Below are 20,337 nucleotides of genomic sequence, written 5' to 3' on the forward strand. Positions count from 1 at the left end.
CACCTTCTATAGCCGTGCCACACTCTATGTACCTGCTTCATTTCCTACGGCTCCCCTGCAGCCAGTGCACCTTTGCTCTTCCCTATTGTTTCATTATAGCCAGCTTCTGCAGAGCTATCCAAAGCTTTTCACAGTCAAGGCTCCTATACCCTTCCCTAATGCTCCACACAGCCAACAATTCTACACTATTTCTGTCAACTTCCTGCAGTGAGAAACTGCAACATCCATCATTTCCAAGTTATCAGTGCTCCTGTAGTATTCGACACATATCCCACGTACCCTATGCCACTGCACCAATCCTTATTACTTATTCAAACTCAGCACTCCTGCGCCATGCCCTGTCGCTTCCTCATAGCCAGCGCTCCTTCTCCATTCCATAAAGCTCCGGGGCAGCACCCCTGCACCATTACTGAGAGCTCTCTCTAGCAATCAGTTTGTGTAGTTTCCATCATTAGCAATCATCACATTTCCTATAGCACTCCAGCAGCCAGCCGAACTCTTTATTTCTGTTAAAAACAGTTCCAATGTAGTGCTTCTGTCTTAAAGTAACTTATTTTCCATTTCAAACACCTGTCCTTTTTGCTCAGTCTATGCCTTGAGTGGACATAGCTGTTTACAATCAGTCTAATCTCATATGTTGTGCTTTCCTTTCTTCCACAGATTGAGATATGTTTAGGAGATTTGACAGATATCTTTGCAGACCTTCGAAAAGCAGAAACTGCATCCAGACAAGCCCTTTCCACTGCCAACTGACCCAACCTTCCTCAACTAAGGTGAGTAGCTCATCGGTGGGGCAATGTTCCCTGTTACACAGGCCATTCACCACCCACACTCTAAACTATTGCTTAGGGGGCTGCGTGGTATACGCGGGGGCAGAAACATCAATGAGGTGTGTGGCATACGATCAAAATGACAAGGGTTTTAGAGGTGCATTTTGGTACTACAGAATTTCTGAGGCCGTTTAGTAGGGGGAGTTAAAAAATATTATCTGACTAAGCCTGCAGTCTTCATTGTTGTAAGAAATATGCTGTTTCACAGTAACTACATTTCCCCTACTTCAGTAGCTTTCATAGAGTCTCTCTATCTTTTTACATTAGTGTCATACAACGCTGAGCTCTCTGAGGGAGTGGCGATCAATGCACTCTCACCTCACTGGCTGAAGTTTGGGTTTTTTCTAATGAGGCGACTGGGTTACTAAAATACATTGGGGCATATGTACAAGCCCCTATTGCCACGGGAACGTCACTTTTTGTGATGTTCCCGTGGCGATAGGGGCTTTGCCTTATGTACATAACGTGGCTTAACTCTGCCTTGTACGTAAGGCACCCTTTCACGCTATATTTAGCGTGAAACTGGCATGCAGTGGGTGTTGTGGTGGGCGTTCCACCTCAACACCCATTGTATTTGACGCTGCCCCCTATGTACAAGGGTGGCGTACATAGGAGGCAGCGCCAAAAATAAGACCAGTAAAACCCTGGTCTTAAGGTGGCAAAACGAGGAGAAATTATTCTCCTCGTTTTTGCTTTTTCCATGTGTGCTCCCTTGTGCAGCACACATGGAAAAAGCAAAATGCCATGGTTTGTTTACGTACAGGAAGGTGTCCCTTCCTGTACATAAACAAACCTTTTAAAAAAAATGCATTTTGTAACTTTCATGTGTGCTGCATGAAGCAGCACACATGAAAGTTACAAAATAGCATTTTAAGATTGTTTATTTGTTTATGTGCAGGAAGGGACACCTTCCTACGCATAACCAATCCTCCCCTGCGCACAGACACCCTTGCACTCTGATGCAAGGGTGCCTGCATTGGCGCTAAGTTGTTAGCGCCGTCTCAAGGAGAAACGCAAGGCTGCACCACATTCTTGTAAATATGGTGCAGCCTTGCGTTTCCGAAGTGGTGGAGCGTGTCGTTAAGCCCAGGAGGCTAACGACACGCTCCGCCACTTCATTGTACATATGGCCCATTGTTTTCATGTTTCTGAAGTAGTTTTATTTGCACTGCTACGATTTATTAGAACATTGGACTGTTGGGAGCTCCAGGTTTCAAAAGACTGGTAGAAGCCCAGAGCATCAACATTCCAATGTTTGTTCACAGCTGTTACTGTGAACAAAGGCCTCATAGAGCCCGAAGGGATTTCAATCCCCTCGAGCTCCGTGAGGCCTTTGTTTTCCAAATTAGAACATTCTGCCTGGGGTGAAATGTTCTAATAGTCTTAGATCCCTCCTTAGCATGCTCTACCGGCCGTCAAAGGCCTGCTCCCTTGTTTAAGGCTCTAGCCTTCGGTTCAGGCCTTTAACTCTGGAGCGGGCCTTTAATGGCACGTAGAGCCCGCTACGGCGGGCTCCAAGGCTATATTAAAAAATCCCACCTTAAGTAAAATGTTTGTATTTAATTATTACCTATTAAAAATTCAAAACATTATGTGTAGAAATAATTTAATGGAATGTAATTATTTTCCCCACAATATTAAGTTACTCCTATTTTTTTATTAAAAAATGTCAAGATATTTTATCATAAAATAATATTATTTGCTTTATTTATACAGCTTCTAGTTTCCTCTAATCAGGTCTGGGTAGCTAATAATACTATGTCAAATTGCCATCTGCGCCCAACCCTGGGCTGAACATCTAATTTAACTTCCATCGAGACAATGGAGTGATTAGTTAAGGGATCCGTAAGGGGGTTAGCCCACATAGCCATTTAGCCTCTACTAATCGATTGTGAAACCCCAAAAAAGTCCATTCATGATGCAGAACTGAATCGACATGAAAAACAAATACATTGTAAAAAGAACAGGAGGAGCTAAGTGCCAGGTATCCACTAATGCATAATCCTGCTTTAGGCATGCTAATAACCTGCAGTTTTGGACTTAAGCTGTCTTTTTGTTCTACTCGAAGTGTCCAATTAAAAGTTTTGTATAAATTAAAATCGCCCCCAAAAATTAGAGGTCCTACCGAGCCCATGGGAAGCTCAAAGAGTTGTTTAAGCTCCTCTAGCTCATCCTCGATTGGACCATAATAATTAATAAAATTGAAACTGGACGCCTCTACTCGACCATAACCCATATTAATCTACCTTGGTTATCTCTCTTGACATCTACAAAATGCCATTTTATACTAAATGAGAAATAAATTAGCCCCCCCCCCCTTACTGCAGACCCTGATGATGAATAAAAGGAGTGAGAAAGTCTTTTAGGGATCAATATCTTGAGATTATTAGACTGAAAGTGAGTCTCCTGAGGAAAATAAATCACCTCTGTTCTAAGTGAGGACAGCAAATTCACCATTAAACTATATTAACGCCCAATCAGTAGGCCATTGGCATTGCATGTGACAACCCTTATTAATTGCACCATTCTAGAAGATCTGTTATAGCAGAGTTCATAAATTTAAAACAGCTGCTGGTCCCAACGACCTTGCCATCTTGAGGACTAGAAATAGGCAAAGCCACAACTCTTACTCGCTTACTTCTACTACGATGCTAATTTTTTTGCTTCTGCTCACCTCCTGTGACCATTGCCCCCAACCTTTAGTGCCCCCTCCCCCAATCGAACCCTTAAAGGGGAAATTGCCCGCCTTATACCCTAAACAAACCCTAACCTTACCTGGTGCCATGTTACTGCACCTAGCGTCGCCCCTCTCTCTCCCAATTGGGATGACAAACCTCCCTTTCACTCCCCACTCAGCAACTCAATGTGGAAGTGATCCTTACAATACAAGAAGCCAAAGAAGAAACGGGCCAAAACACCACCCCTCATATGAATGCCAATGCTCAAATTAACCCCTTCCCCGCTCATGACGGAACCGTTCCGTCATGAGCCACGGTTGCCGTGTGCTCATGACGGAACGGTTCCGTCATGACAATCCTGTTGGCGGCCGCTCCGCCTGCGCGGCGCTGTTTCCCCGCCTGTGCGGGGCGACAACGCAAATGGGCGGAGTCATGACGGAACCGTTCCGTCATGAGCACAGCTCAACTGTGGCTCATGACGGAGCGGCTCCGTCATGAGCACAGGCCCACCGCGCTGCCCCCCTGCCCCCCCCAGCGCTGCAGCGGAATGTCCGCAGCAGCGAAGGGGTTAAGCAAGAGCAGAAAACAGAAACATATGAACAAGATCTCCACCAATTCACTCAAATGGGGTACTATACATGTACATCTCACCCCCACCTGGCTTTGTATTTTTGATAACAATTCCTGAGCCTCTCTTACAGATGACCAGAGATGAAACTGCTCCTTAACAACTACTTTAAGCTTTGAGGGTTGAGCGAAAGATGCCTGCACACCCGCTGATTTAAACAGTCCCACAAAGCTTAAAAATTCCTTTCAATGTCTTGCTGCTGAAATCGACATATCCAACTAAATACAAAACTGCTGGTTCTCTGGAAGTGAAAATGACTTTCTCGTAGTCGCTGTAGAGGGGATCTGCTCCTTAATTCTAAAGTCGGCAAAATTGATGAGAATGGTACATCGGTAATTTGATTGGGTACAGACTGTGCGGTGCGCTGCACAACCATGTCCTTGACGATTTAATCTAAAATGCAATCCCTTCGATGGGTTTTTGTCCTGGTTTAATTCTGATAGGAAGGACCTGTTCAAGGACAACCTACATAGATGCTGCCAGCCCCCAAGAGCCTGGACCCGCAGACTGCCAGGGTATTTATGGAGTCTTGTTTGGATTTGGGAATTTCATACAAGGAAGAGGCACGTGGACATCAGGCCTGCAGACTTGTTAAGGCTTTCCTTGAGACCAGAACGCGTGCTTAGAATGTTTGACCAGGCTCACAAGTTAAAATGTGGTCTTCCATGGCTAACAGACAGACATTTAAATGCTGAAGATCACCCCAGACACTGATTCCTAAGTACAAGATGAAGCAAGGATTTGCCCTGGTTGACAGAGCATGTTATGTACAGTAAAGGTCATTTTGAGGATTCCAACTATCAATACCAGCCTCTTCCCTTTGGTGCTCTCATACCTTTGACGATTATTTTTTAACTGTGAGACAGAAACAAATGTCTTTCCTGCTAATGAGGGTCAATACAACACACCACACTACAACACAGTATAGTACACTGCAGTGCCATGCAATGTTGGTCACTGCTGTGCATACTTGCAGGTCTTCTGTGCCTTCTTTTACTGGGATGTAAAACTATGCTCCTTGGAGATGCATTGCACACAGTAAGCCAATTCTTTTAATGCCTAGTCTAAACTGCCTCACATCTTGCATTGTTCCCACCTGACATATCTGTTTACAGCCCTCTGATCCGGGATAAGTACAACATGATTGTCCACTTGAGGAATGGGAAAGTGTCTTGAACATACTCTCTGGGAAGAAAGCGAAACAACGAACAAACAGAAGCAATTTGGTATTTTCTGCAGATTTAAGTTTACTTTAGTTTGTTTACATGGCCCTTCAATACCTACTGCCTCTTTAGCAACATATTTGCTCCATTGTTTCTTTGTTGCTGGAGTGTCTGGAAAATACGCACATCGGCGCGTGGGCTTTAAGGAGGTGTTAAGGGAGGGCTAGGGAGCGGTTTAGGAATTGACATGCACCTGCCCACAAAAGAGTATGGCAGCGTTACTCACAAACTGCAAGTTTTTCACAAACTGCACTTCTATAGTTACTACAGCCACAAAGGACACAAAACAGTTGCAAATATCCTCCAGCACAGAACTGGAGTAAGTCCAGCACCACATATGGCCAACCATTGATACTACAACACAGGCGCATAAAAAATAATGGAGGCAGGGACATAAAACAGAAGACCAATGGAGCTAATGTTACATTAAATAAATGTAGTTAACATTTTAAAAATATACATTTCATCTAATTTAAAAAAAATATATAAATACAACATAATTATTAGTTTGTTATAAAATATGTAAACTACTTTTCTTACATTTTAAACTAATGTAACTTTAATTTTCTAATAAAATAATTGAATGAATTTGAATTAATTCTGTACATAACTTTTAATATTTTTACTACATAATAAATATAGAATTAATAGTGTTGTAAGATTTTTTTTAATTACAACATTAAATATATATATATATATATTCAAAATAATAAAATATGTAATTGAATATTAAGGTAATAATGCTGTAGCAATCTCAGTGGTGAAAGATTTGGTTAAAAAGGGCTCGATACTTAAATTTGGGGACCTCCAGAGGCACTACAAGATGGCTCCAGGGGAGGTAGTCAGATACCTACAAGTAAGACATGCCTTACAGGCGGCTTTTCCAAGCTTTGAGGACATACCGGACTCATCGCCACTGGAGGGCCGCTTGCTAGATGGGCCACTACATTCCAAAGCCATATCTTTAACATACAAGAAACTTAGTAATAAGCTACCTGATGGCTTTGGCAAGCTTAAGGAGCAGTGGGAGAGAGACTTGGGAACGATTGATGAGGATTGGCGATCGGCCCTTATGTCACCTAGGGAAGCGGCCATCACACTTAGATTTAGACTGATACAGCTTAGGATTTTACATCGGTCCTATATGACATGGCTAACCTTAGCTAAAATAGGCGCAAGACAGGACGACCTCTGTTTGAAGGGCTGCCGACAGCTGGTTTACCTTCTACCATACCCTTTGGGAGTGCCCGGCTCTCCATCACTTCTGGGTGGAAGCCACAAATCACATACAGACTGCACTAGCAAAGATGGTAGGGCTGACACCGCAACTGGGCTTATTAAACATCTGGGCAGCCACCGGCCTTCTGAAATTGAACAACAGCTAGTGACGCTGGGATACACGCTGGTGAAGAGGGAACTGGCGAGGGGGTGGGGGGGGGGCGGCATCGCCTTCCACATCTCTATGGATGAAAGAATTAGACAGATGCATGATTGCGGAGAAAGAAGTTTTCATAACCCGGGGGTGTCTGAAAAAGTGGGACAGGAAATGGGCCAAATGGAATGTCTATTGAGGCGACATATCTATATCCCCAGTGGTGGAGTTGGAAGTACGCAGAAATATGGACCGAGATGTGACTAATTAATGTAATTGCTTTGCTGACCTCTGTATACTGTACCATGATGTGAGTAACCAGTCAATATTATCAATCGGTAACATCTGTATGATTGTCATTAAGTTTAATAAAAATATTTAAAAAAATAAAAATAATGCTGTAGCATTTCTTTATTTTGGTCTACATTTAAAATAGGTAGTTTAAATTAATGTACTTTTCCTAATACTTTGCCATCAGGAGATCTCCGATGGTGAAGATGTCTGCCTACCTGTGAAAAGTTACAAGTGGTAATTTTGCACTCGCAAATTAGGCACAACCTCGTGCATTTATGGAATGAACAGATGTAAGCTTACATTCTATAGTAAATTCACTAAAATCACATGAAGTTGGTTTCAGTTTGAGGCATTAATCCTGGATTATTTAGCCCCAAATGCTACCTGATTTTTCGTAAAATTCAGTTCTACTGTCATCCAAATGGCTGCATCGACACATGTGGGTCACATGACCCATATGTGATATCCTAAGATTTTATGATTTTTTATACTTCAGTAGTCTTCCTAAATTGATAGGCTGGTCCTACAAGGCTAGTTAAATGAGCAATGGAAAAGCTTCTCTGAATTTGTGATCCATATGAGTCTCTCTGTGCTCACTCAGTGAGAGTGCTATGCCTTGGCTTTCATGACTGTTAAGGTACAAACAAAATAGCAAATTTTAATAGGATGGAAACCTGGTCTTAGGTTACAGACCTATTCTGTGGTATCTGAGTGAAAGGCCTTTTTTTCAAAACTGCTCTGTACACCAGTTACAGAACTCTGAACAGTACTGTGGCAGCGACTGGCGGACAGTGATGGTTGGATTTGTCAGGGGAGCTCCTGGTCTCGGTTATGCAGTTTCTGAACTTTGTTCTACACCCTTGAAATAAGATGTTCAGGGAGTCCTAGAACAGGGGGGTCCAATAGTGCATCCTATGTAGTGTTGGATGCTGTGACTCAGGAGTCTTCTCTAACAACGTCTTATATTCTGTGGCTGACCAATCTAGGCACACTGAGATGGTCTGAAGCCAGTGACGAAATTGCTTTCCGCTTTTCATCTATGTGGAAATCAATTTTTTTCTACCTTAACACAGTCTTTTGTATTTTTATTTTTACTTTATTTTTTTGCTTTTGCACAATTTATATACTCATCATACAATATTTACTCAATTGCTTCTAGTTACTTGTGAGAATAAGATTTCATGACATATTAGAAGAGGTGATCTTTTGTTTTTTTCTGAAGGCAAGGGAAGTTTGAGAGAACAGAGTGAAAAGTTGGCAGCTTTCACAGCTTATCGGCTTTGGCACAGATGCAGTCATCAAACCCCTCACCTAGCCAATGCCATGGCACAAATGTGAGATGCAGGTTTAGTACTTTACTATGAACACAGAGGACTCCCAAGGGCAATGGGAGAATTCAAGGCTGGGGACCTGTGCATTTATTTTTTCTGGCCTTCCAATGCAGACTTAATAGTGAAGAAGAGACTCTGACTAAACTTTCATTATAGCAACATATCGGCAGGGGACCTTGAGTTATTACTAAAGAAATGCAGATCTGCAGAAGTTTTAAGAAATAAGTCAAATACCATCATCAAAGGTGGCCAAGCATTTGTATGCAGGAAAACATTTCTTAGCAGCAATATCCTTCCTGTTGCTGAAAACATGGCCTATAGTAACCCACAGATAATCAACATCAGATTGCAGCTGTAATGTTTATCAGCCTGTAGAAGGCAGGTAATGTAATTTTCTACTATTTTACTAGTGTTGGGGAAAAGAAACATAACCATGCACTGGAAGATGATGAAAAGCGCCAAAGGCAGTAATCACCGAGTGCGAGTAAGTGCTAAGAGCGGAAAACATTTCTAACATAAACACACACTAAAGGCAGTGACAACCCAGTAAGGAAAGTGCAATGAGTGGTGACAGCCAAGTGCAAGGTAACACTGTCATGAGAAGCAGATGAATGCAGAGAAACATTAAAGGAGGTGATGACCAGATACATAGAGAATACAACCACACTTACCAGAACCTGAGCAAAGAGAGCAATCCGACCTCAGCATCAGGCGCTGCAACCCAAGCAGAAGCACAGGACTGTGCTTACGAGGCTGGTGAGTCATGTCAGACCGACTGAAAGGCCGTGAGAGACGGTCAGAATAGAGACATTTCTTTTCCAATGGCAACACGAAAGGAAGCCTCACAGCGAGCAAGGTGGTTGAAAGAAAACGACATCCAAACCCGCACATTGCTGACATGAATACTCAGCTGAATAAAGCCAACGTCTTTTCCTGCCTCGATTTGAACAAAGGGCATCCCCAACTCGAAGAAAATTACAGGTACATTAGTACCTTTTCAACTCATGTTGGGTTTTTTAGGTATAGAAGACTAAGTTTCAGAGTGTCCTCAGCAGCAGAACATTTTCAGGATGTCATTCGTTGCATAACGCAGCCTTCACAAATGATTTCTTTCAATTACTGTGATGGCATACTAGTTTTAGGGGCCACACAGAAAGAACATAATAAAGCTCTTACACTAGTGTGTCGTATACTTGCTGAAGCAGGTCTCACATTAAATGTAGAAAAGTGTAAGTTTCATAAAACAAAACTCAAGTTTTCCTGTCATATCTTTTCTGATGGGGGAATGACTCCAGGCCCAAGTAAAGTACAAGCCTGGTCATCCACTTCTTCCCCACAAGATGTAACTATGCTGCGATCCTTCCTTGGTATGGCCAGTTACTGTTCAAGGTATACACGTAGCTTTGCCACTGTGAGTGCCCCATTTCGAGACTTAACAAAACAAAATGCTCCATTTCGATGGTCACGTGACTGTGAACAAAGCTTAAAGAAAATCAAACCTGCTATTGAGAACGCCACTGACATGGTGTGCTTTGATCCGAAATTGCAGATGAAGGTTGTTGTTGATGTGAGCCCACTGGGTTTGAGTGCCATCCTTGCCCAGATAACTGGACATCTCAATGCACCAAGACCCATCGTGGCTTATGCTAGCAGGAGTTTGTTATCAACAGATCGAGCCTAGTCACAAAGCCTCGCTGTGGTGTGGGCTTATGGACATTTTCATGTGTTCCTGTATGGGAAGTATCACGACCACCAAGCAGTGTTCACTATTTTCTGCAATCCTACAGCCAAGATGCCCCCTTGCATTAAGAGTTAGGGGTTACAATTGCAAGAATATGATTATACAATTGTGCATCATTCAGGAAAAGATCAAAATCCTGCCGACTACTTCTCACGTGGACCAATACCATGTCATGGCACCACTTCCAAAGTAACTAGTACTTATATTAACTTCATCGTGAAATCCAGTACACCTGCTGTATTATTGGTAAAACAAAATTACTTCTACCACAAGCACTGATTGAGATTTGTAAATCCTCAAAGACATCATTACCCATCAATCGTGGAGAAAGCATGCTCGACCTCTTCACGATGACCAAGAATACCATAAATTCAAAAATGTGCAGGAAGAACTTTCAGTCGCTCCAGAAGGCATCATCTTACACAGAGCAAGAATTGTCATACCTGAGAGTCTAAGACAACAAGTCGTTGAACTGGCACATGAGGGAGATTGTGGGATATTTGCTACTAAACAAGCTCTATGGGACTGAGTGTGGTTCCCTCGCCTTGATGAAAGAGATGAGAAGAAATTAAAGGGTTGTCATTTGTGCAGCTGTTTGTCATCCCAAACCACCCTGCATCCATTAAACATGTCTGAACTCCCAAAGCATGCAAAGAGAACATTGCAATTGATTTATTTGAACCCCTTGACATCATCTACTAGTCATTGTTGATGAATACTCCTGTTTTCCCCTTACAGAAGATCTATCATCAACTACTCATGACAGAGTCACTGAAAAATTAGAAAGTATTTTTGCACCATGGGGTGAATCTTTGCTTTTGAAATCTAACAATGGCTCGCCTTTCAATAGTCGAGGATTTAACATTTTTCTCTCTCATCTGAATTTCAAGTATCAGAAAAGTGTTGAGAGGTTCATGAACACCTCAAGAAGACTGTTCAGAAAAAGATCTGGGGGCCTTGACGGAAATACAGGGAGATGGGGGGGTGGGTCGGGACTAGGTCCTTCGTATTGAATGCCCTGCTTATGTTGATGCTGCCCTTATATTATATTGTAAAAATGTCATTCTATCACATGCTATTTGACCAATGTTTTGTACTGTCTGATGATATGAGCATAGTTAATAAAAATAATTCTTTTAAAAAAAGAAGACTGTTCAGCGTGCTGCACTAGAAACGTTTGACCTCAAATCAGTTCTTCAGTCTATGCTGAATACATGTCAACTCCCCATACTACCACATATGAAAGCCCTGCTACCTTAATGTTTGGGAGAGCCAAAGGAAGCAAGTTGCCACAATGGACCGTTCCAAAGATCTGTTGACATTGATAAACTTCATGCTACTGGTTCATTTCACAAACGAAGTGTGAAGAACTACGCGGCTAGGCACTGCTGTGCTAGAAGCACTGTGTTCAGAAGAGGACACCATGTCATTGTCAGGCAGAAACGGAAACGCAAGTCTGACACTCCTTTAGATGTAGACCCATTGAGGGTTGTGAGCAGTAAAGGACACATGGTGATTGCTCACCGTCCTGGAAAGTCCATTACACATGATTCTTTGCATTTCAAGCACCTGCCTCGACCTTCGCCAACTCCAGATGTCAGAAGTGAGACTTATCCACCTGAGAATCCAGACAACCCAATGACTGTACCAATGTCTCTGTCACCAGTGCCAGTTATGGACACTTCTCCTGTATCTCTGCAGCTTCACATGACCAAATGTGGGCATTGATTCGAGCACCAAAATGACTTATTGAAGAGTTAATGTATGTATTATTTGTATTTCGTATTTAACAAAAGGGGGAGATGTAGGGGCATATCAACAACAACCGGCGATAATTATCGCTGAGCGCACTTAGCGCTCGGATAATTATCGCCGGCTAGCGCCGATTTTTATCGCTGACATAGCGTGCTATTAGCAACGCTTTTCTCAATAGCAATAAAAATCCTCACGCTAACTGGCTAACATGAGATTATCGCTGGAAACCCAGCGATAATCTCACGTTAGCTTGTTGATAGGGACTCACAAACTTAGCCATGATATCCACCGTCCATAGGATATCATGGCTAAGTCAGTCCTGAAGTAGGTGTTAGGAAAGTAGCGATAACAGGTGTTATCGCTACTTTTCCTGCCGCTATGCTTCATAGCGTGGGGCTTGATGATAGGAGAAATGTCGCTTAGCGACATTTCTCCTATCATGTCAGGTCAGGAACGTCCACTTTGCATCTCATTAGAGATGCAAAGCTGGGCGTTAGAAATCCCCACGCTAAAGCAAGGTTTCACGCGTTAGCGTGACCTTGCTAATATAGCGATAAAATTATCGCCGCTTTTCGGCCGAAAATGGCCGCTAAAGCGGCGATAATTTTTTATCGCCTCGTTGTAAATATGCCCCGTAGTGTCTTGTGAAAGAAATGACGGCACCCTTTTGGAGGAATAAAGATGTGTAATTCCAAGCTCCTTGTGTGGAATGATCATTTACATGTACCCGAGCTGGGGCAGATACTACATATGGGACCAAGAAAAAGGACTTCTCTTCTACAAGACTGATGTGCAAAATATCGTCCTCCTCTAAAGAGAACACGTCGATAGACCTGGTGACGCAACAGGCACTTATCAAAGTCTAAGACACAGAACATTGAGCAAGAAAGCCCTAGCGAATGTGTCATTCCAGGACTCGTGAATATCGAGCTCCAGGAAGCACACAATGTATATGCAGGTACTTGGACTAACAACCAAGATGGAAAAGCCCTGAATCATAATGCACAGAACTATGAAATGTATTGCCTTTGGGATCCAGTAGCTATGACAAATGGAAAGATTCCCCCTTCAGAATATTTTCTTTGATGGAAATTCTTTAGTTAATGGTGACATTACATCAACATATAAAAATCAAGATATCTTCTTGGGCTTTGTCCTGATAGTAGCATCAAGAGAACTCTTAAACTTTTTAATACATTTATATTTTTGCTACATGACTAATGTCAAAGCTATTGGAAAAACAGTGGAGTGACAACATTTTTTGAAGGAGCTATATACTTTGGCAGTTGCTTCGCCAGTATTACACCAATTGAGAACCTTCTGTGGGATGATGAAAAGATTCCAACTTCAAGAAGACCAATCCCTGTATTCTGAATTTGATGATTCAGGGAAAAGACCGTCATTCAAGCGTATATCACGGGAAGAAGTCATTGCCTATTTTTATCAAATTTCATAAGGCCATCTCAGAAGTGTCAACAGACAAAAACAACTTAACACCTGAACACACACACGATGGCGCAGTTATGTCAATTTCTTTCGACTTTATCACAAGGTCTAACTCGCTGGTACTAGGTGTGCCGCTGGTGCTGCTGCACCCCAAGGTCATCTGGAGGGATTCAGCAGGACACTGAGAAGTAATGAGGCCCTTTGGATTGTTTATTTTTGCAGCACTGAACCTTGATAAGAAAGACAAGACTTAGTGATGACTAAAATAAACTGGAACAGCACAAGTTGCTGGTGTTGATTGAATTATATTTATGTAGAGTAGGTTATGAAATAAAAATACCTTTATGAGTCTTGGTTGGGAAGAAGAGACCTTGGGGAACATCAAACGCCACACACCTTTAGGAAGTGCAAAACATGAATGCCTATATGCTAAAGTTTTGTTAAGGGAAATGTAAGATTTCTTTTTAAAAATGCTCTTGAGCATGCTCGGCCTCACATATTAGATGACCACAAGTAACCGGTGTTAATATACATTATAAATATTACAGACTACTATCGCACAGTAATTAATATCCATTTCCCAACTCAGTTATACGTGATACCTAGGGGGAGTTGGAAAGATGGGATGGCTCCCTCAGCTGATAAGCAACAAGCAGGTTTGACTGTTATTACCAAGGCAGTGTGACCTGCAGCTGCTCTGGGCTTTTCTGCCATTCTCAGGAACCACACCAGGCATTGGGCGTTAGAGATAGCAGGGTTCGGAGTGCACTTGGTATCAGCATTAGAGTTCTCAGGGAATCTTGGTATTATATGGAGAAACACGAGTGGGTGTAAGTATTTGAGCACAGCAGAGCTCTCTGTGGCTAGGCTGTGAATGGCCCGGTCTGTCCCATCCTTAGCTCTTCAATGGCCTCCAGTTTGTTGCTGAAGAGTCTGGGGAAGGAAAATGAGTGGCTACAAAATTTGAATGTAGCACTCCTCATGATGATCAACAGACAATAGCGTAATTGGGTGTGAGATGTTGGGTTTGGGGCTCTAGTTGCCCATTGTAGTTTGCATGCTTCTACCTGGAGGGTGGTGGGGTATTGTTGAGCATGCGCACTATACATCTTTTAGGAGAAGATAGCCAAGCCACAATTTGGCTCATCATCAGAAAAGACATGCAAAACATATGAGACAGCCAGGAAAGCTGAAATACAAAAACGTCAGCTACACACAGCTTTAAGTACCTACTTTAGCAAGGTTTGTCTGAATTATTTATGTTTCATTTTCATAAAGCACAGCTCAACTGCAAAGGTGTCTTTGTGCTGTACATCAAATAATGTCGAATTGGGACAGTGAATCAAATGGTCCATTTATATATGATGGCCTTTAAGTATGCTGTAGTAAAAAAAGTAAACTGTACTTGATTTATGTGGACCTGAAGTCAGCCTTTGACCTAGTCAATCAGGAGAACTTATGGCTATCATTGCACAGGATGGGTGTTGCTTGTACTATTTTGACTTCCAGCTGAGACATTGTTGTTTGTTACAAACTATTGCCCGGTCTCTCCTGGGAAAACGGGCCTACTCCTGTTTTTGGGTCTTTTCTCTTTTGAGGGCAATAATTGGACGGCTTACCAGCAGTACAGCTAGGGCCCTTTAGGGTCCCTTTAGTGAGTGCAGTGACTCCTTCCTGATTGACCAAGGATTCAATGCACGCTGGCTCCAGTCCTTTTTAGCCTATTTTTAAATGATATGGATAGCATCTGTTAAAAGCTGACCTTGATGTACCAATTATTGCCGGGAATAAGGTTCCAACCCTTCTTTAGGTCTCGGCTCGAAGGCTGCGCTTGCGCAGTCTCGATCCGAGATTTAATGACTTGGAGAAGAGGGGCTTGAACCCGCCCCTCTTCTCCCCTGTTCTCCATTGGCTGGCCTCTTGAATGCTGGCCAGCCATTGAAGAAGAGGTCCGTCATTCCGATTAGGCCCCGTCCTTTTCGGATCGGGGGGCGTGTTTTTTTCAGAAAGTCTAATTATCTCCTCCAGCCAATGGCAAGAGGAGATAAAAGCAAAACACGCCCCCGAATCCAAAAACGCCACTGCGTTTCTCCGAGGCATTTCTGCTCTGCCTCGGAGAAAGGCAGTGCTGTGCTTGCCTTTTGCTCTGCCTTGTTTGTTTTGGGAATCTGGTCACTCTAGGTACAGGCCCCACCTGTGGCCGGATCCCACCATTTGTGCATTGTCCCTTTTCGTACATTTGTTCCGGGGCCTATTTTCTGTCGTAGTCCGACCCTGCCTGAGCTCTGTTGTCTCCGCTCCGTTTATCTGTACCCACACACAGCAGCACGCACTGCCTCCGGCCGACCCCGTGCCACTCATGATTTCCCCAGGTGCAGAGAGTTAAGCAGTTAATCAGAGGCGCCCGGCCCGTGCCCTGGCCCGGCGCTCCTCACCGCTGCCAGCAGAGCCGGCTCCCCCCGTGCCCAGCTCCCGCCACCAGCGCTCAGACACGGCCTTGTGGCCTTGGACAATGCCCTCTGCCTGCCGCTGGCACGGAACCCGTCCTCTGACAGCCCTGCCCCAGCGGCTCGCGATGCAAGGCGCAGCGCCTGCTCCTGCTAATGAAGCGGGCACCCGAGCACCAAGGGCCACGAAAACACTGCTTAATGGAAGTTTCCACAAAAAAGGCTCTATTAAAATGGGAACACTTTGCAACATTTGACAGCTCGATGTATTACTGCGTCAGTCCGGGAGCGCATCCTTCACTTGCATACAGATATCTGTTGCCGTGTAATTACAGTCCACCTTTTTATGTGTCTGAATTTTGAATATTTTTCATGTCTGTCTGTCTAGCTGTCGCGCCACCTATAGAAGTTCTCCAGTCTCAAGCCCTCTATGTAAATATATACGCTCACTCGTTCTTTCGAATTTAGCCCTCATTACGGGACATAACCTGTGAATTCTGGCGCCTTTCGCGCAAAAATCTGCTTGTTTGGGTATATACAGGGCCTTTTCCCATTGATAAATGTCAGCAGATTCGACATGCCAATATTTAAATGGGGTACGCAGACTTTATTGAACCCAGTAATAAGCTCTGACCCACTGGTAACTGCAGCACCAACGGCAAACAGGGGTTTGTGCAGGATTATAATTACAGAGGCATTTGTAATCCGTGCATTAGGTGTCTCTAGGGTTTCAGTACATTGAGTCCTGAATAGAAGTGCCCATTACAAACAAAAGTTTGTACAGGGATCAGAATTGAGTTGTGTGGCAATTACCTCGTTTTCGCACTCACAAAGGAGACCTCGGCAGCTGTAAACGGGCCTCGCCTGCTTAGAATCCCTCTGTGAATTCCCAGCTGGCACAACAACAAGCATTTACAATGCAACGGTCTCGGCATTGTTAAAGTTAGAGCTATTGGCATTGCTCATGACATTATTTTTGTTTATGTTTTTAAAACATGTAAAGAAACGGCATTGTTATTCACAATGTCAATAGCTTAATCTGTGTGTGGGTGCAAATGCAATAGGTCTCGCATTTGAGAGTGATTAAGCTATTGACATTGTAAATAACAATGCCGTTTCTTTAAATGTTTTAAAAACATAAACAAAAATAATGTCATGAGCAATGCCAATAGCTCTAACTTTACCAATGCCGAGACCATTGCATTGTAAATGCTTGTTTTGTAGATGATGCAGTGTTACTAGCTACAACTGAAAACACATTACACAGATTATTGGGGTGCTTTATAGGTTACAGAAGGATCTAACTGTACACAAAAAAGAAAATCAAGGCTATGACTGTTAAACCGTCACTGCTACTTAGAAGAAAGCCTAGGGTCCATGGCGTACTATTAAAGTGTGTTATCATACTGTAACTATCTGGTCATACGCTTTGAAGACCAGTTAAAGTGGAAAGCCCAGATAGATAAGGCATCCATTAGCTTACTACAAACCACAAGATACACACTTGGCTTTAGACAAAGGTGGGTGGCCTCTTCTAAAGTATACATTTGCAAATTTACCAACAGAAAGTAGTGGCTGCTGCGCTGTATGGAGCAGAGCTATGGGGGTATGGCAATCTGAAAAAGCTTCAAGAGATAGAGAATAATTTTTAAGGACCCTGTTGTTGCTAGGCCCTGCAGCCCCATTAGTGCCCCTGTATGTGGAGCTAGGTTTTTCCCCCATTGCTGATCAGGCGGCATTAAAACCTGTATTGTATTCGGCCCATTTACATAAAAACTCTTGCACATTAATATATCTGAAATCAGTTTTAGAAATGGCTCCATATGCAGGCAGGGCAGAAGAAATTGGTTGAACTATGTTAAAAATCTCTTAATATCCCTACAGTTAGAGGGTTAAGGGAAGGATCCTAACCAAGTAGGCCTATGACTCAAAGGAAATTATTAAACAAGCATTTACAATGCAATGGTCTCTGCATTGTCAAAGTTAGAGCTATTGGTATTGCTCATGACATTGCTTTGACATTGACTTAACAGATGTTAATGCAGTGATACTAATGTGAAACACAAGCGTTCAAGAATTAACCTGGTTTAATCTGAAATACTCTTTAGCATATTTTACGTGACGTTTGCTGCATTATTAACATTACGAATATTTTGATAAACGACGCTTGCTTTGGCTCCTAGACACAAGCCAGATCTGCTCGCCCGATGAACTTCATGGCTCACCTCTAAAAAGGTACGCTTATTTACTCTTTTATTTTACGCAGATATCGTTACAGTTGGCAAAATAAACCACGCCCTACAAACTACGCAACTAAACACTACGACCATTAAACGTCCCCGAACACACAAAGCTGCATTCGACTCCTGCCACAAATATTGAAGTGCGAGTGTTATTATTGTGAGGTGAGTTCAGAAATGATCCCGCTGTTTGCTGTCAAGATAAGAGCAGGGCCGAGTCCGCAGTCCGTCCTATGAGCAGCTTAATATTCACGCTTCACATGAGAGAGAGATCCGTCATCCGCCGACGAGCGCCGCAACACGCCCGGAATCACTGCACGGACAGCTGGTAGACCTGATCCTCGCTATATGAGAGTATTTTGCAAACATTGGAGGAATGTGGCGTAAAGGCCAGAGCTGCTGACCTTGGCGCTGGGGAGCCAGGTTCAAGCTACGGCATGAGCTCAACTTCCTGTGATTCTGGGCAAATCATTAAATCTCCCCGTGCCTTCCAAAAGTGAATGTGTCCTTGTGTAACGGAACGAACTGGAGCTCACGTAAAGCGCTTGAATGCTTTCATGTCGAAAGAAGGCGTCTATGGATTATTACATCATCCCAGCCATAAATCTGGCCTCTCTAATCTGTTAGGACACTGCCCGCGAATACTATGACGGGCTGCGCTCTCTTTTTCCACTGTCTCCGCCCGTCAATAACACCCTGTCAAACCCTGAACCATGGCAGAGGGCAGCTCTGAGACGCAAGAATGCACACAAAGCGCTACTCACACCGAGGCTGGCCAGCCGGGTCTGGGCGCCGACCCTTGCTTTGCAATGATGCCGTTCGCTGGCAGCGAGCACAGGGCGGGAAGGCTGCTCCCTGCAGGCACCGGGGTGATGTTGTTGTGTCTGCTCCTCGCTGCCTCCTGCCTGTGTGCATACATCCGGCACACCGCATGGACACCCAGGCGATACAACCCTCCCCAAGAGTGCGGCCCCGCCCCCTCCTTGCCAACGGATGAGCAGCAGCAATAAGCAGGAGAGATGGCGCGCCTGGTCGCAGTCTGCAGGGACAGCGAGGAGAAGTTCCCGCTGTTCATCGAGGACACCCTGACGGTGAGTGAGGGCGAGGGCAAGAGTGGGTGACCCGTGGTGCAAAGGTAGCTCGCCGACTTTGTAACCAAGAAACAGCGCGTCATTTTCGGATTGGGGGCCGTGTTTTTGTTTCTCTCCTCTTGCCATTGGCTGGAATGTTTACATTCCAGAGGAGAGAAAGAATCGAAAAAACACGCCCCGAATCCGAAAAAGACGGGGCTTAAACGGACAGACGTCCCTCTCCTCCAATGGCTGGCCTCCGTTTAGGAAGCCAGCCAATGGAGAAGAGGGGCGGGTTCAAGCCCCGTACTGAAATCATTAAATCTTGCGAGCGAGACTGCGCAAGCCGAGACCTAAAAAGAGGCATTGGTCCTTTAAAATAGAGGAACATGTATACAGCGTACAGGAGGGTAGCCCATTGGCAAGGTACCTTGAATGCAAAGTGGATCTGGGGATTGAGAAGTACTTTGACTTGAGTCATCCGGAACTGAAACACTCCTTACATATAACACTTGGACTGGTTACCTTTTCCAGCTAGGGAACACATAGTGAGATGTGAAAGGTACCGCAAAGGTAATGATCGCTGTGACTGTACTTTTGGTGTAAAAGACACTGTTAAGCACTTTTTGCTATTTCCCACCAAGTTTGACCAGGTCTGTAAACAATGGTTACTCTCTTTATTCAAGCTTTATGGTACTCAGTCTGTATTAGACGGCCTGACACTCTGTCTAAGGACAGATAAGCAAATACATTTTAGCTCGGTGTCCTGTGTCCTTCTATTTATGGGTAATATGGCCGAAAATCAAGCGTTTGGAGCTGTCGGCTTAAAGCAGGCGAGGCATGCTACGGGTAGTATTATACTGTTCCAGGATAGATGAATAAGTATTTTTTTTATCCTTGGGCTCTTCTATGCATGTTGGCATGGTTGTAAGCCAAGTATTTGGGGTGGGGTTTGGTAACTTAGACTAGGCCTAGTGTACTATTGGTCGGATAACGTGAGAGAGGTAACCCCAATAATGCATGTCGTCTAATAGTTTTGTCAGGTGGCTTGCTTTGAAGTAAGAGTTGTTATACTTGACTCCCATACAGTACAGGTCTCGGCTACTAATATGTGTGCAATAGATGAGGTTCTATATTGTCAAATATTAATTTGATTTGACCGGCATGGCGTGAATTGTATGGGAGTGTTTGTTTCCAACAAGGAAGGGATTTTAGGATGGTTATTAACAAGGAAGTAACGACTGCACTATCATTTTAAGACATTAAATAAAAGTATTGTGTT

At 43.6% G+C, this 20,337-nt stretch overlaps 1 protein-coding gene across 2 annotated transcripts in view; it reads left to right on the forward strand.

Moving 5' to 3' along the window:
* The window catches only part of CFAP73 (cilia and flagella associated protein 73), a 141,462-nt gene that overhangs the window by 109,419 nt on the left and 11,706 nt on the right, over positions 1-20,337 (forward strand). The window contains exons 7-8 of one of the 2 annotated variants that reach the window (XM_085633500.1): positions 661-773; positions 4,580-5,141. In XM_085633500.1, the coding sequence (XP_085489626.1) occupies positions 661-753 (93 nt within the window). In that variant the 3' untranslated portion in view covers positions 754-773; positions 4,580-5,141. Of the gene's footprint in view, positions 1-660; positions 774-4,579; positions 5,142-20,337 lie in introns of those variants that run through there. The other variant, XM_085633499.1, reaches the window with a different exon arrangement.

The sequence above is a fragment of the Triturus cristatus genome, chromosome 11 (assembly GCF_964204655.1).
Source record: "Triturus cristatus chromosome 11, aTriCri1.1, whole genome shotgun sequence".
In the NCBI taxonomy this organism is placed as follows: domain Eukaryota; kingdom Metazoa; phylum Chordata; class Amphibia; order Caudata; family Salamandridae; genus Triturus; species Triturus cristatus.